Below are 14,287 nucleotides of genomic sequence, written 5' to 3' on the forward strand. Positions count from 1 at the left end.
ATTCTGCGTCGCGATCTGCTCTAAACAGCTGAAAGCCCGGGAGACTCAACGCGCCGTCCGGAATGGCGTCTTTTAGCCAGGTTTCCGTGAAACCCAGAGCAGCAGAGTTTGAAAAATCCTTATTTGTCCGGGAGAACAGAAGGAGCTCGTCCGTTTTGTTGGGTAGAGAGCGGAGGTTCGCCAGGTGGATGCTAGGCAACGGCGTTCTGAATCCGCGCTGTCTGAGCTTCACAAGCGTGCCGGCTCTCTTCCCCCGTCTGCGCGTCCTGAAGCAATTGATCAGCTCCCCCGACTACAATGTCCAGCAAAACATCAGAATAATCGAAAACCGGTGAAATATCGGGTGGTGTGTACTTCCGAACGTCCAGCAATTTGTCTCTGGTGAAACTGATTGCAGGGATATAACTAAAGACAGGACAAACTAACAAAAACATAAAAACAACTGCGGAGCACGCCGCTGAGGCAGCCATTAGCGTCGGCGCCATCGCGAAGGTTGCTGGAGTTAACAGTTTTTACAGTTCCAACAGTTTTAACAGTGTAAAAAGAGTTGGATTCTCATGCTAAGCATGGACAAAGTTTCACAAAACAATTTGGACATATGACGGAGTATTTCTGTGCCAAAAATCGTACTTCCGGGTTCGTACAAGTTTTGGAGAGTTTTTTTAATGACTTAAATGAGGGTGAAACTCCTTATATGGGAATTTCTCCAGGAAGAATGCGCCCGCGCAAGCATCGACCAGAGCAAGAGCGAGATCGCACCCATCAACGCACTTCATCCGGTGGCAGCGCTGCATGGAACTTGTTCAGGAAGAATGTCTCCAATCCAAAGAAGTGTGTTTTTGGTTGTAAGGGAAAGATAAATTTGTTCAGCTTCCTAAAGAACCCAACGTTATGTAAACAGTGGATACAGTTTGTTTTTCCGGGGCAGCAACGGAGTTTCACAAGTGTGTTTGTTGACGAATGTTTTATAAACTAGGCCCAGTTCGACGCTGTATTTGCACATCGTTTGATACTGACAGATGGAGCAGTCCCAGCTCTAAAAGATCCCAGTCATGATTCAGAACTGCAGACGGTAAGTGACATGGCATCAAATGTCTGTTTTGTTGGCATTCGGCGCACAACTGCTCATCACTCTTTAGCTCCGCCCACGGCACACCTCCTGGAGCTCGGCTTTTTCTGGAGAGAATCGTAAAGCTGTATCTTTCTTTTATAAATATGATAAATCTAAAGACCTTTTTGGAGAAGGATGCAGTACTACTCTATAGGTACTCAAGATTAACATGAGATTGGGTGAAACTGTGTGTTATGCCCCCTTTAATGATGTTGTGTTGCAACCATCAGTAAAGATTTGATCTAGATTTTAATATTGAACTTACACCTTGAATAGACATATACAAATTATTTTCTTTTTTTTTTGATTGGGACCAATAAATATTGTCATCATGTCACTGACCATAAAATCAAAAATAACTTTACCCGCCAGCAGCGGCAGCATGTAAACAGGTCCTTCCAAAGTCATCAGGGGTGTCTTTTATAAATATGATAAATCTAAAGACCTTTTTGGAGAAGGATGCAGTACTACTCTATAGGTACTCAAGATTAACATGAGATTGGGTGAAACTGTGTGTTATGCCCCCTTTAATGATGTTGTGTTGCAACCATCAGTAAAGATTTGATCTAGATTTTAATATTGAACTTACACCTTGAATAGACATATACAAATTATTTTCTTTTTTTTTGATTGGGACCAATAAATATTGTCATCATGTCACTGACCATAAAATCAAAAATAACTTTACCCGCCAGCAGCGGCAGCATGTAAACAGGTCCTTCCAAAGTCATCAGGGGTGTCTATATCAAAGCCTGGAAAACAGAGATTTGCTCAGTTTATCTTCATAAGGAAAAGGGAACACTATTACACAGCAATAAATTATGTAATCCATGAACAAAAAGTGCACTGGCTGACTATCTGAGCAGTGATACAGCTTACCAGATGACAGCAGCTTACGGCAGCAGTCCGAGAAGCCACTGAGAGCAGCCAAATGCAGTGGAAACATGCCATGAACTCCCCTCCTAAAAGAAAGATCCAATGTTACAGCCAGACAGAAAGGAGCATCTCGCTGTGTATGAATGTGGGATAAGTTACAACATTCTTGGGTTTTCAAAGAGGTATGAATAATGAATTTCTGCCTACATCTAAATTTCCACGGTTAATGCATCAATGAAACAAAGCTGTTATATTCAATAATTTACAAGCACATGGGAATGAGAATTTTTACTTTGCTGTATCAGCTCCATTGGTGATCAGTGTGTTGATGAGAAGCTCGTGTCCGTATCGAGCTGCGATGTGCAGAGGAGTATTCCCGTTCTTATCTTCACAGTCTATCTCAGCACCTACACATACACGAAACAAAACAACACGAGACACTGTCAGATACTGCGGGTTTGCACATCAGTAATAGAAAATGTCAAAACTGAAGACTCACCATTTTGAATAATTGCCTGAGATCTTGAGAACCTCCCATGGATTGCAGTCATATGTAGAGGGGTCTTACCATCCTTACTCTGCATAAAAAGCAAGCAATTATAAATAACCAATTAAAAGTTTTAATGGGATTCAGTGGAGATTTTTGTCATACATGTACAGCCATAATGGACCCACCTTGATATTGACATCAGCTCCATTTCCCACAAGCAGCTCAAGGCAGAGTGCTCCATGCCGTGAGGCAGCGGTGAAGTGCAGGGGTGCGAAGCCCTTCTCGTTAACCTGGTTGACATTCGCGCCACACTCGATCAGCTCGTTCACCACCACATCCTGACCATTGTAGCATGCCACATGCAGCGGCGTGTTCCCATATGTGTTTGGCTCATTCATCTGTAAGCAAGTCCACAGTTCAAATGTTCAGTCATTCACACTGCAGTTTAATTTCAAACCAGTGTGATAGTATGTGTGACTGAACGAGACTGAACAGAGGTGTGCAACCAATTTAAGCATTGTGGTGCAGCCCAATTAGTTATACATGTTCTTCATAAGCACCGCAGTCTACTTTTTTTTGTTCTTTTGAAGTGGATCTCTAGATGAAAAAGTTAGCATGATGCCGTCTGAACCATACTTGGACCAAACCACCCACAAATACAAGTACAAATGCCTGTTTGAAAGCAAACCACATAGTGAGTGAAGCATTCTATTATGTTCTTGTCAATCAAACTGACTGCCATTTTGTTCATTTGCCAAACTGAAAACCTTGCTCACTGCCAAAATGGTTATCATCATTTTGACACTTGCTCTAATTAATATGAACAGGCACATAACTGAAGCATCTTTGCAACATTGTTGCCATTAAATTAAATACAGAAAATACACACAAAAACTTTACCTTTTAATACAATGCTGTAATAGACAAAAGTAAAGCAAACTGCAATTTGTTTTTAATTATTGGCATCAGCCAATGTGTTTTTTTTCCTGTGTGGCTGATGTGTCAGATGATTTTATTCTGAAAGCATTAGGACCTTTATTTTGATAGCACTGAGAATGTCAGGGATTAAGCTTTTGTCAAGTTCTAATTTTTTCATATTGATTCAGTTTAATGTGAAAAACTTTTACACTAAGACTGTCAACTTTAATAAACATATTTCATGGCACCATGTTTTCTGCTATTTTAAATTAATAGTGTGATATATATCAGCATTGTAGGGGTGTGCGATATATATTGTCTCCGATAATATCGTAATTGTTGTTTTAACGATGTGCGATTTGACATTATCGAGTATTTTGCAAAAACCATTCAAAACATCCCTACAGAGCGCACGCATACATTACGTGAAGTCTAGACTAGTGCGTGTGCGCATTTAGTGTGATTTCTTTCACTGCATGATTCAGTCTATTAAAATGCATTTAGAACGATCACAAATTCAAGACATGGCAGAAAATGTATGTATTTATACCACTTCATATAGTTATTCAATTTTACACGAAAAGTGCAGTTTTTCTCCAAAAATTACCATGATTACAAATGTGACATTGAATTCAATCCATTGTAGCATGCCACATGCAGCGGCGTGTTCCCATATGTGTTTGGCTCATTCATCTGTAAGCAAGTCCACAGTTCAAATGTTCAGTCATTCACACTGCAGTTTAATTTCAAACCAGTGTGATAGTATGTGTGACTGAACGAGACTGAACAGAGGTGTGCAACCAATTTAAGCATTGTGGTGCAGCCCAATTAGTTATACATGTTCTTCATAAGCACCGCAGTCTACTTTTTTTTGTTCTTTTGAAGTGGATCTCTAGATGAAAAAGTTAGCATGATGCCGTCTGAACCATACTTGGACCAAACCACCCACAAATACAAGTACAAATGCCTGTTTGAAAGCAAACCACATAGTGAGTGAAGCATTCTATTATGTTCTTGTCAATCAAACTGACTGCCATTTTGTTCATTTGCCAAACTGAAAACCTTGCTCACTGCCAAAATGGTTATCATCATTTTGACACTTGCTCTAATTAATATGAACAGGCACATAACTGAAGCATCTTTGCAACACTGTTGCCATTAAATTAAATACAGAAAATACACACAAAAACTTTACCTTTTAATACAATGCTGTAATAGACAAAAGTAAAGCAAACTGCAATTTGTTTTTAATTATTGGCATCAGCCAATGTGTTTTTTTTCCTGTGTGGCTGATGTGTCAGATGATTTTATTCTGAAAGCATTAGGACCTTTATTTTGATAGCACTGAGAATGTCAGGGATTAAGCTTTTGTCAAGTTCTAATTTTTTCATATTGATTCAGTTTAATGTGAAAAACTTTTACACTAAGACTGTCAACTTTAATAAACATATTTCATGGCACCATGTTTTCTGCTATTTTAAATTAATAGTGTGATATATATCAGCATTGTAGGGGTGTGCGATATATATTGTCTCCGATAATATCGTAATTGTTGTTTTAACGATGTGCGATTTGACATTATCGAGTATTTTGCAAAAACCATTCAAAACATCCCTACAGAGCGCACGCATACATTACGTGAAGTCTAGACTAGTGCGTGTGCGCATTTAGTGTGATTTCTTTCACTGCATGATTCAGTCTATTAAAATGCATTTAGAACGATCACAAATTCAAGACATGGCAGAAAATGTATGTATTTATACCACTTCATATAGTTATTCAATTTTACACGAAAAGTGCAGTTTTTCTCCAAAAATTACCATGATTACAAATGTGACATTGAATTCAATAAACAATAAGTTAATTAAGAGACTTACGTTTTAGACACCATATTGCTTGTTTTTGCTCTATTTCGCCAACAAAAATCATTCCGAACACAGCCACAGTGCTGTTTTGTGTCTCTGAGCAACATGACGGTGTTTCATTCTTGAATGAATCAACCGTTTAAATGATTCGGTTCAATCGCAATGACTCACTTATTAACAGTGACTTGCTGCCACCTACTGGTGGTTTTAATTTCAAATTTTGGCTTTATCTTTTTCTTTTCTTTTTTTTTGTTGATTTTTTTCATGTTTTAAATCATTTCAAATATCAGTATTCAACGTTTTATGTTTAATATATCAAAACATTATTTATGCATTTGTAATTGCAGGTTAAATGCATTCATGTCTTGCATTAAACAAAATACATGTTTGTAAATACATCTAAATGCCACTTCAGATGCAGCTTCTGTGTTCATTTAATTTGCCTGGTAACAGCCCAAATGTCTTATTATTCTAATTCCCTGTGTAATGTAAATAATTTGACTCAAAAGATAATGGACACTTTTAGAAAAAATGGCTTTATAAAGGTAAAAATGCCCATAAAATGCAAAAATCAGTTTAAACTTATTGGAAAAGATTAATTTCTATCAGTATGAACTTACCACCACACAGAATATGAAGAATATTAAAAACATTAGGAGTCAGCTGTCTTCGGCAGTCCTTAAGGTACCAGCACAATAACACACTCAGCAAAATATAGTCTAATTATCAAAAAAAAATCTATATCGGTCAATCACTAATTAAAACTCTCTATTATTCACGAGCTGTAAGTCAAGGAGGAATCATAACATTAGTGTCATGTAGGGTTGGGAATCGAAAATCTATTCCAATTCATAAATCGGATACTTAAGGTCAGGAATCGAATTCTGCCTATTGATTCTAATGTGCGCATCTTTTCTTCTTTTTTTTAATCAGAAGCATGAGAGAACCATAACCTCCATTAAAATAAAAAATCCCCAATTTATCCAGAATCGTGCAGCTCAATTTTGCACCAAACTGCTCTTAAATGAGTCCAGTTTTTATGTAGCCTGCTGATTTTTGTTCATGGTATTCAACTGCAACTAAATGTGCAAAAAGAGACAGAGTAAATATGTTTGACTTCATTTTTTTTTTTTTTACCACATTGGAATAGAAACTGGGAATTGATAATAATCAGAATCGATATGCAGAATCTGAATCGGAATTGATCAAATTCAAACGATACCCAACCCTAGACACATTTTTTTTATTTTTATAAAACTTAATGGCTATCATGATATTCACAATTCTGCAAAATCTATAATGTACATACATACTCAATATCGCCCAGTAGACATGCATGTTAAGAAAGTATGACAATGTGAACACTCACATCCACTCCTAGGTCCAGCAGATACTTCACTACACTGATCATCCCGCTGGACGCTGCAGCATGGAGGGGAGTGTAAGCTTTCTTATCCTTACACGTCACCTCAGCACCATGAGATACCAGCAGTTTCACCACCTCCATGTGACCTGAGATAAAGAGAGAAAAAAAAAAAAAAGAAGGCTTGAGGATTTGAAAGGGTTTTGCATTTACAGATCCCACATATGGTTGTGCAAGAGGCTGGAAAACAAATAATCGCTCTGTCTCACCCATGTATGCTGCCCAGTGGATCGCCCTTCTGTCCTTCTTATCAAACGCATTTATATTTGCTCCCCTGGATAGCAGTAACCGCACCATCTGACAACATAAAACCATGCATACTTTACACATGGAGGACATTAATAAAACAATACATTTGCAGTGTAAAAAAACCCCCTGAATTTAAATAACGTTAAATATTCATATATCAATTGTACCTCAGAGTACTTTATGAATTCTGAACATAATTTCAACAAACCCACACACATGCGAATGGCTGTTAACTGACCTCCAGGTGGCCACTAAAGGCAGCGTGGTGCAGAGCTGTGCGTCCAGCCCGATCTGATACATTAACATTGCTAAGCAGCGGCACCAATGCCTCAGCGCAGCGGACCGCCTTGTTAGCAGCGGCCACATGTAGAGGAGTCTGCCAGTTCTTATCGCGAGCATTCACATCAGCAGAGTGCTTCAACAAAACCTGCACCGCCTCCTGCAGCACACAAGGTCACAGGAAGAGACGGATCAATTATCTGAAGCATTACTTTTTATTTTGTTCCCTTAATTTGTGGTTGCATACTTTCAGAACTTCAAGCAAGTCACAATTTGTTAATTTACACATATGAGCTCAAGTCAAAAATATTAGTGCCTGAAGATTCAGATACAGGGTTTTTGCAGGTTTAATGAAGGTAAATTTAAGACCTTTTAAAGACCAAGTAAAAAAGAAATTAAGGAATTAATTAAAGAGAACACAACACGTCAATATATTCTCTTAATTTAAATGTCTAGGGAGCACACGAGTTGTAAAGATTGAAAAATACAACATCCAACCAATCTCCATTACTTTATCATTCATTTTACAAAATAAAATAGCTTGAATTGCTCTGCTCCCAACCACTAGAATATGGAAATAACTTTTACTGTACCTTCCATTTACACTGCAAAAAATATTTGACACATTTTCTCTTGTTTTAAGCATAAACTCACTTAATTTTGTTCAGTTTTTCCAAGATTTTACATTTTAAGTAAATGTATCTTAATTTAAGAATGTTTAAATGTTTGTATTGGAAAATATATGCATTTTTTGCAGTGCATGCAACATGCAACTTTTTAAGGCCTTGATTTATGGAAGGGCAAATTAAGAAATTTTAAGACTCACAAAAACCCTGTAAACCTAACAGAAGCTTTTACTTATATATTTGCTTTATTGTTTTTATTTACTCTTTTGCTTGCATTTTTTTTTTCTTTTACTGTTACTTTGATAATTACTGGATGCAATTAGTGGTCAACCGATATATCGGCCGATATTTGGTATTTGTTCTCAAATACCGGCATCGGCCGATAAGTTTTCCTGTTTGGCCGATGCGTTTGAGGCGGGGAGTTTTATTTTGAAGGCACGACGGACTTTTATTTTGACGGCAATGAGAACGGCAGCGCCTGAGCACACAGCGCTTACATTCTCCCTCTTGTTTGCTGTTGTCGTTAACAATTCTGTCTAATATGGATAGAATAATCAGATAGACCGGTTAAACAAAGTATCATAATGATTGCTTTTATATTATTGGTAGAAAGGGAAACATTATAATACTTTCTCGTTTGCCATCAGCATTCAGCAAATACGCATTTATATCATTTAAACAATACACATGGAGGACATTAATAAAACAATACATTTGCAGTGTGTAAAAAAAACCCTGAATTTAAATAACGTTAAATATTCATATATCAATTGTACCTCAGAGTACTTTATGAATTCTGAACATAATTTCAACAAACCCACACACATGCGAATGGCTGTTAACTGACCTCCAGGTGGCCACTAAAGGCAGCGTGGTGCAGAGCTGTGCGTCCAGCCCGATCTGATACATTAACATTGCTAAGCAGCGGCACCAATGCCTCAGCGCAGCGGACCGCCTTGTTAGCAGCGGCCACATGTAGAGGAGTCTGCCAGTTCTTATCGCGAGCATTCACATCAGCAGAGTGCTTCAACAAAACCTGCACCGCCTCCTGCAAGACACAAGGTCACATGAAAAGAACGATCAATTATATGAAGCATTACTTTTCATTTAGTTACCTTAATTTTTGGCTGTATACTTTCACAATGTAAATGCCTAAGGAGCACACAATGAGTTGCATTAGCAACAACCTCCAACCAATCTCCATTACTTTTTAATTAGCCTACCTTTAAAAATAAAATAACCTAAGGCTTGAATAGCTCTGCTCCCAACCACTAGAATATGGAAATAACTTTTACTGTACCTTCTATTCACACTGCAAAAATATTTGACATATTTTCTCTTGTTTTAAGCATAACCTCACTTAATTTTACATTTCAAATAAATGTATCTTAATTTAAGGATGCTTAAATTAAACAAAAAAAATTTTGCAATGCATGCAACACGGAACTTTTTAAGGCCTTAAATTGTGGAAGGGCAAATTAAGACCTTTTTTAAACCCACAGAAACCCAACAAACCTAACAGGAGCTTTTACATTGCTTATATATTTGCTTTATTGTTTTTATGTATAGGTTCATTTATTTTAAATTTTTCACTTATTTTATTAAGGTTTACTTTGATAATTGCTAGATGCAATGTCTTATTAATTTATGGAACGCTTACTTAACTTAAACACTTGTAGACTACACTGTAGTTCACTTTAAAATGTTTATATGAATATTTAATTTTTTTCAATAAAATAATTCAAAAGCATATTAATTTTTGCCATGATGTCGGAATCTGTCACAATTTTGGTATTCACTACTGAAATTATGGTACTGTGACAATTCGGTTCTTCAGGAAGCAGAGTTTAGGCAAAACCTACTAGGGCTGGGCGATATGTCAAAAATATCTTACCGATAATCGCCTTTAAAAAATTTTGCGATATCCGATAATATCATCTACGTAAGCCCCACCTCCACCACGCCCCGCCACAACATTGCCGACATGCACCATAAACACACACCATGTTCAGTTTGGGCTTAATTATTGCCACAAAGTTTGGTTTTACTTTTCTTAGTTTGGGCTTAAACTAACAGAAAACATTAGCTTTGCTGTTATTTTGGTGTTGCTAATAATTTCCACTCTGTTCTTATCAAATTTGTGTTTGAAATGAATTTCGTTTTGTGAGGAGAACTGTTGAGGAAAAATAATAGAACTCAATTTGAAGTTCATCATGGTGAAGTTGGACATTCTGGCAGTGATTGTAAGAATGATAAATGCATGTTGATGTCATATTGTCTTGAATAAAATATGCCTATTTTCCGATGTTTCTCTTTCTTTTTGGCATTATTGCCTGTATAGACATTTCATGATGGTAAGTTTAATTTCCTTAATTATAACAATTGCAGCGTTGTTTTTAAACTTGTAGTCAAGCTATAACGCATTTGATATTTATCATGTATAACTAAAATCATGCAGGGATTATACATGAATTGTGAGCAAAAACTTTAGTTTTTTTTTCTTTCTTTCTGGTAGCCTACTAGTTAGAAGGTCTTTTTTGGCCCATTTTTAACAAAATAAAAATAACTGCTTTATTTAGAAGCAGGGTAATTAAAATTTCATTTTTGTATTGTAATTTTTATTTTATTAATCAAAATGCAACACCCACAAAATAATATTCAGTGTTGGGCTGCTGAATCTCCGAACGCGTGCATGTTGAGGGGCGAGCTGAGATAAAGTACTATAATGTCTTCAGCTTTGTTGCTAAAGTTTTGTTGCAAATGAATTAAGAAATTATAGAGCTATATATCAGCTTAATTAAACAATTATATTGTATACGCGGTATAAAAAATCTGTAAAACTATTGCACTGAAATGTGCGCTGATAGTGCGTATTTTAATTATACCTGTCATGTTTGTGGTTTTTCATCATTATGCAGTCTGTTTAAATAAATATTCAGAAACACATGCAGTGCTACTTTTTGTATTTTTTCTGTTTAACTTTTATTAAACTGCAGATCAAAATAGAATAGGCCTATACCCTAAATAAGGATAAATTATATTGGAACGCATGTTGCCATTACAGTAGTCAGCGCCGAACAACAGGCAAATAAAATATAAACTGAGGTTACAAAAGTGTTTCAGTCAAGATCAGTGAGGGATTTTCTTTTCTTTCATTCTTTAAATTAACATTAATGACTGGCGGCAGCGGCTGCTGTCAATGCACGGATCCAATACACCCTTGTTTTCTTTCTCAGCTCTTTACATTCACTTAAGACATAACTGATTGTATTTATGGGATATTTTGATAATTCTGTGTGTATTTGTCCATTCGAATATGTACGAATGCGACAGAGAGCTCAGTCCAATGGTCGTGTATATAAGAGGCGGCTTTTGTGCGTGCGTTTTGTGTGTGTGCGCAACACAGAAAACAGCGCGCGAGTGCAGAAGTGAGTTCTATTTCGTCTTCTTGCAGTTGAATCTTTTGAAATCACAATAAAAGCGCATACAGAAATCGAGAAGCAGAATCGAAATGTAGAATTTTATAACAATTTGATTCCTGACCTTATGCATCTGATCTGATTTCCGAAATTGGAATAGCTTTTCGATGCCCAACCCCTCCTACTAAATTATTACATTCTTGCATGCAAAAAGACCTGTATGTGACTATGGGGCTATGTAAAATATTTTTTACAACTTACTAGGTTTATCATTTGTTATTTTTTTCCAATAATGTCGATAATCGTTACCTGACTGTTGACATCGACATTGTGATACTTACGAGACATCGTCAATATACGATAATATCGTCATATTGCCCAGCCCTAAAACCTACAGAATCCAAGTGTGTGTCTCTGTGGTTATACCTCGCTGCAGGATGCCACTGCGCGGTGCAGAGGAGTCAGCCATTTATTGTCTTTGGCATTCACCCTCGCCCCTACATCACAAGCAAAACATGAATAACAGTATAACAATACATCAAAGCCACATCTGAAGACACCTGGAATCAAAGGGAGGAGATATGAGAAGCTTTAGAAAATTAGATTCATTATGATGATTATTTACCCGATAAAATTAAGAGCTCTATAATTTCAGCATCTCCTAGGTAAGCAGCTGCATGCAGCGGTGTCCTTTTTTCATTGTCCTGAAAGAAATAAAGAGTTAATTTATTATTAACAGAACCAATTCAAAATATAAGGTGGATCAATTAAAAATTCAGCCATGAAATTTTTTATCTTACTTGTACATTCACATCCTCTTTCTGGAAAATGAGAGAGCGCACTTCATCTGGATCAACATTGAAAATAGCTTTTAGCAGGGCAGGCTGAAAGAAAGAGACACACACATCAAATCACAAAATTGACAATGAGAAACATGGCCAAATCTGAATTGTGACATTTTATCAGTGTCCTGAGAGGTGAACTTAAATGCAGTCTGATATCATGTTTGCCATAACTGGGTAAAACATGGTTGAATCTCTTTCCTGAAGACTTCCGACAGCAAACCGAAGCAACACCTTGAGGTAGTGTTGTCATGAGACTGCCTATGTATTGCTATTGTAAGTGCATCCTCAACGGCCAGAGTAATTCGAAATAAAACCTGTGCCTTCTCGCTAGTGTTGCTTTCGTCAATGAAAATTATGACTAAATATCGTCGTCAACGAACCTTTATCGCGTGACTAAAACGAGACGAGACGCAGCGTAAATGCTGGTCATGTGACGATGACTATAATTAAATGTATAATTAGGGCTGGAAGTTATGGCCAAAATTTATATCACGATATATTTCTTAATTTCGGTCGATACGATATAATTCCGATATCGATATGAACACTATTTATCTGAAATAGAAATCTTTTGTAACATTATAAATGCCTTTATCATCAATACAATACATCAATTAACTCAACTGTTTTAAATATTGATAATCAGCAAATCAGCATATTAGAATGATTTCTGAAGGATCATGTGACACTGAAGACTGGAGTAATGATGCTGAAAATTTACCTATGTTTGATCACAAGAATAAATTATATTTTAAAATCTATTCAAATAGAAAGCAATTTTAAATAGTAAAAATATTTCAACATTTTACTGTTTTTGCTGTACTTTGGATCAAATAAATGCAGGCTTGGTGAGCAGAAGAGAATTCTTAAAAAAAAAAAAAAAACAACATTAAAAATCTTACTGTTCAAAAACTTTTGACTGGTAGTGTAGGCTGATTATTCTTATAGGTTGAAACAAATGTGCTTCAGCCAGAAAAAAGGGTATGAAAAGTGCTCCGAGTCGCTGCAGAAAACAAAAAAAAATTGAACAACAACAAAAACTGGAAATGTTGCTGGAGACGGGCTTATTTAAAATGAAAACTCATTCTCTGCCAGCAGGAGGCGCTTTTAGAGTGATAAAACTAGCGGTTTCTCCAGTAATGGCTGTAATCACAGCAGCTCCGCTCATGAACGCTTCTTTATCAGATCAAATGAAAATGCCATCGAAACTTTTCTGAAGACAGTCGGTTCCCTTCAGAGATACATTCATATAAAACACCCGCGCTGTGTTATGATTTTGAAACGTGCAGTGCTCATGTTTATTCAACGAAGTCAAACGCCACAAATAACTCAATATATGGGAAACTGGTAATATCGAAATATTGGAAATGTGTTTACAAATCATATCACCGTTATTGAAAAAAATTATATTGCGATACATATTGATATTGAATTATTGTCCAGCCCTATGTATAATGCAATATTGTTGATGAATAAAAATGAGACTAAATGTGGTTTACAAAATAAAAACTATGCTAAAATGTTTCTTCATTTTTGTTGACCAAAACGAGACGAAACTAAATGTTATAACGTTATTTCGTCTCGTTTAGTCGCGTTATTATTATTATTATTATTATTTTGTAGTATTAGTATTTCTGTTTCCTGTGTCTCACTTCAGGGGCTGCATCAGGTTGCACTACGCAGACGCAGGCGACGTCACTTCCTCAAGCCCCACTTGTCTTGCGGCATTATTTAGAGCAGTGTTTCCCAACCGGGGGGCCATGTAAAAAATCCTTTTTTTATATTTTTAAACATTGCTAAAATGTTCAAAAAAGCAGCTATCATATAATATCCATTTCTAATGCCGCCAATAATTAGAGATGCACTGAAATTCCGGCTGCCGAAAATTAGTTCACCGCTCAGGATTCACTTTCACGTGGTGTAACGCTCTGCGTATTATCCCGCTCGATGTGCGTGTGTGTGCTCCGCTCAGTCGCTCACGGCCCATGAGAGTGCTCCACTCATATACCATTCATGCTCATTGGAACAGCAAAGTCTACTCGAAAATCGAGCTGACAGGAAACATCGATGTAGTACAGTATTGTTTCTGTTTGCAATAGCCCTACTGTGCTGTATCAAGGTGTGGTAAATGGGCAACTCTGGTAACACTGCCCTCTCATTCATTGATCTGCTAACCGTTATGCTCA

General features: G+C 36.8%; 1 protein-coding gene across 1 annotated transcript in view; it reads right to left on the reverse strand.

The window, feature by feature from the left end:
• Window positions 1-14,287, reverse strand: part of LOC107550837 (serine/threonine-protein phosphatase 6 regulatory ankyrin repeat subunit A-like) — a 35,764-nt gene that overhangs the window by 13,342 nt on the left and 8,135 nt on the right. The window contains exons 2-12 of the mRNA XM_016232236.1: window positions 12,057-12,140; window positions 11,882-11,960; window positions 11,683-11,753; window positions 8,685-8,885; window positions 6,893-6,980; window positions 6,630-6,772; window positions 2,663-2,875; window positions 2,487-2,565; window positions 2,280-2,394; window positions 1,991-2,073; window positions 1,800-1,863 (exon numbers count right to left, since the gene is read on the reverse strand). Coding sequence (XP_016087722.1) covers window positions 1,800-1,863; window positions 1,991-2,073; window positions 2,280-2,394; window positions 2,487-2,565; window positions 2,663-2,875; window positions 6,630-6,772; window positions 6,893-6,980; window positions 8,685-8,885; window positions 11,683-11,753; window positions 11,882-11,960; window positions 12,057-12,140 — 1,220 coding nt within the window. The remainder of the gene's footprint in view (window positions 1-1,799; window positions 1,864-1,990; window positions 2,074-2,279; window positions 2,395-2,486; window positions 2,566-2,662; window positions 2,876-6,629; window positions 6,773-6,892; window positions 6,981-8,684; window positions 8,886-11,682; window positions 11,754-11,881; window positions 11,961-12,056; window positions 12,141-14,287) is intronic.

Source organism: Sinocyclocheilus grahami, unplaced genomic scaffold (assembly GCF_001515645.1).
Source record: "Sinocyclocheilus grahami isolate Dianchi unplaced genomic scaffold, SAMN03320097.WGS_v1.1 scaffold408.1, whole genome shotgun sequence".
Taxonomy (NCBI): domain Eukaryota; kingdom Metazoa; phylum Chordata; class Actinopteri; order Cypriniformes; family Cyprinidae; genus Sinocyclocheilus; species Sinocyclocheilus grahami.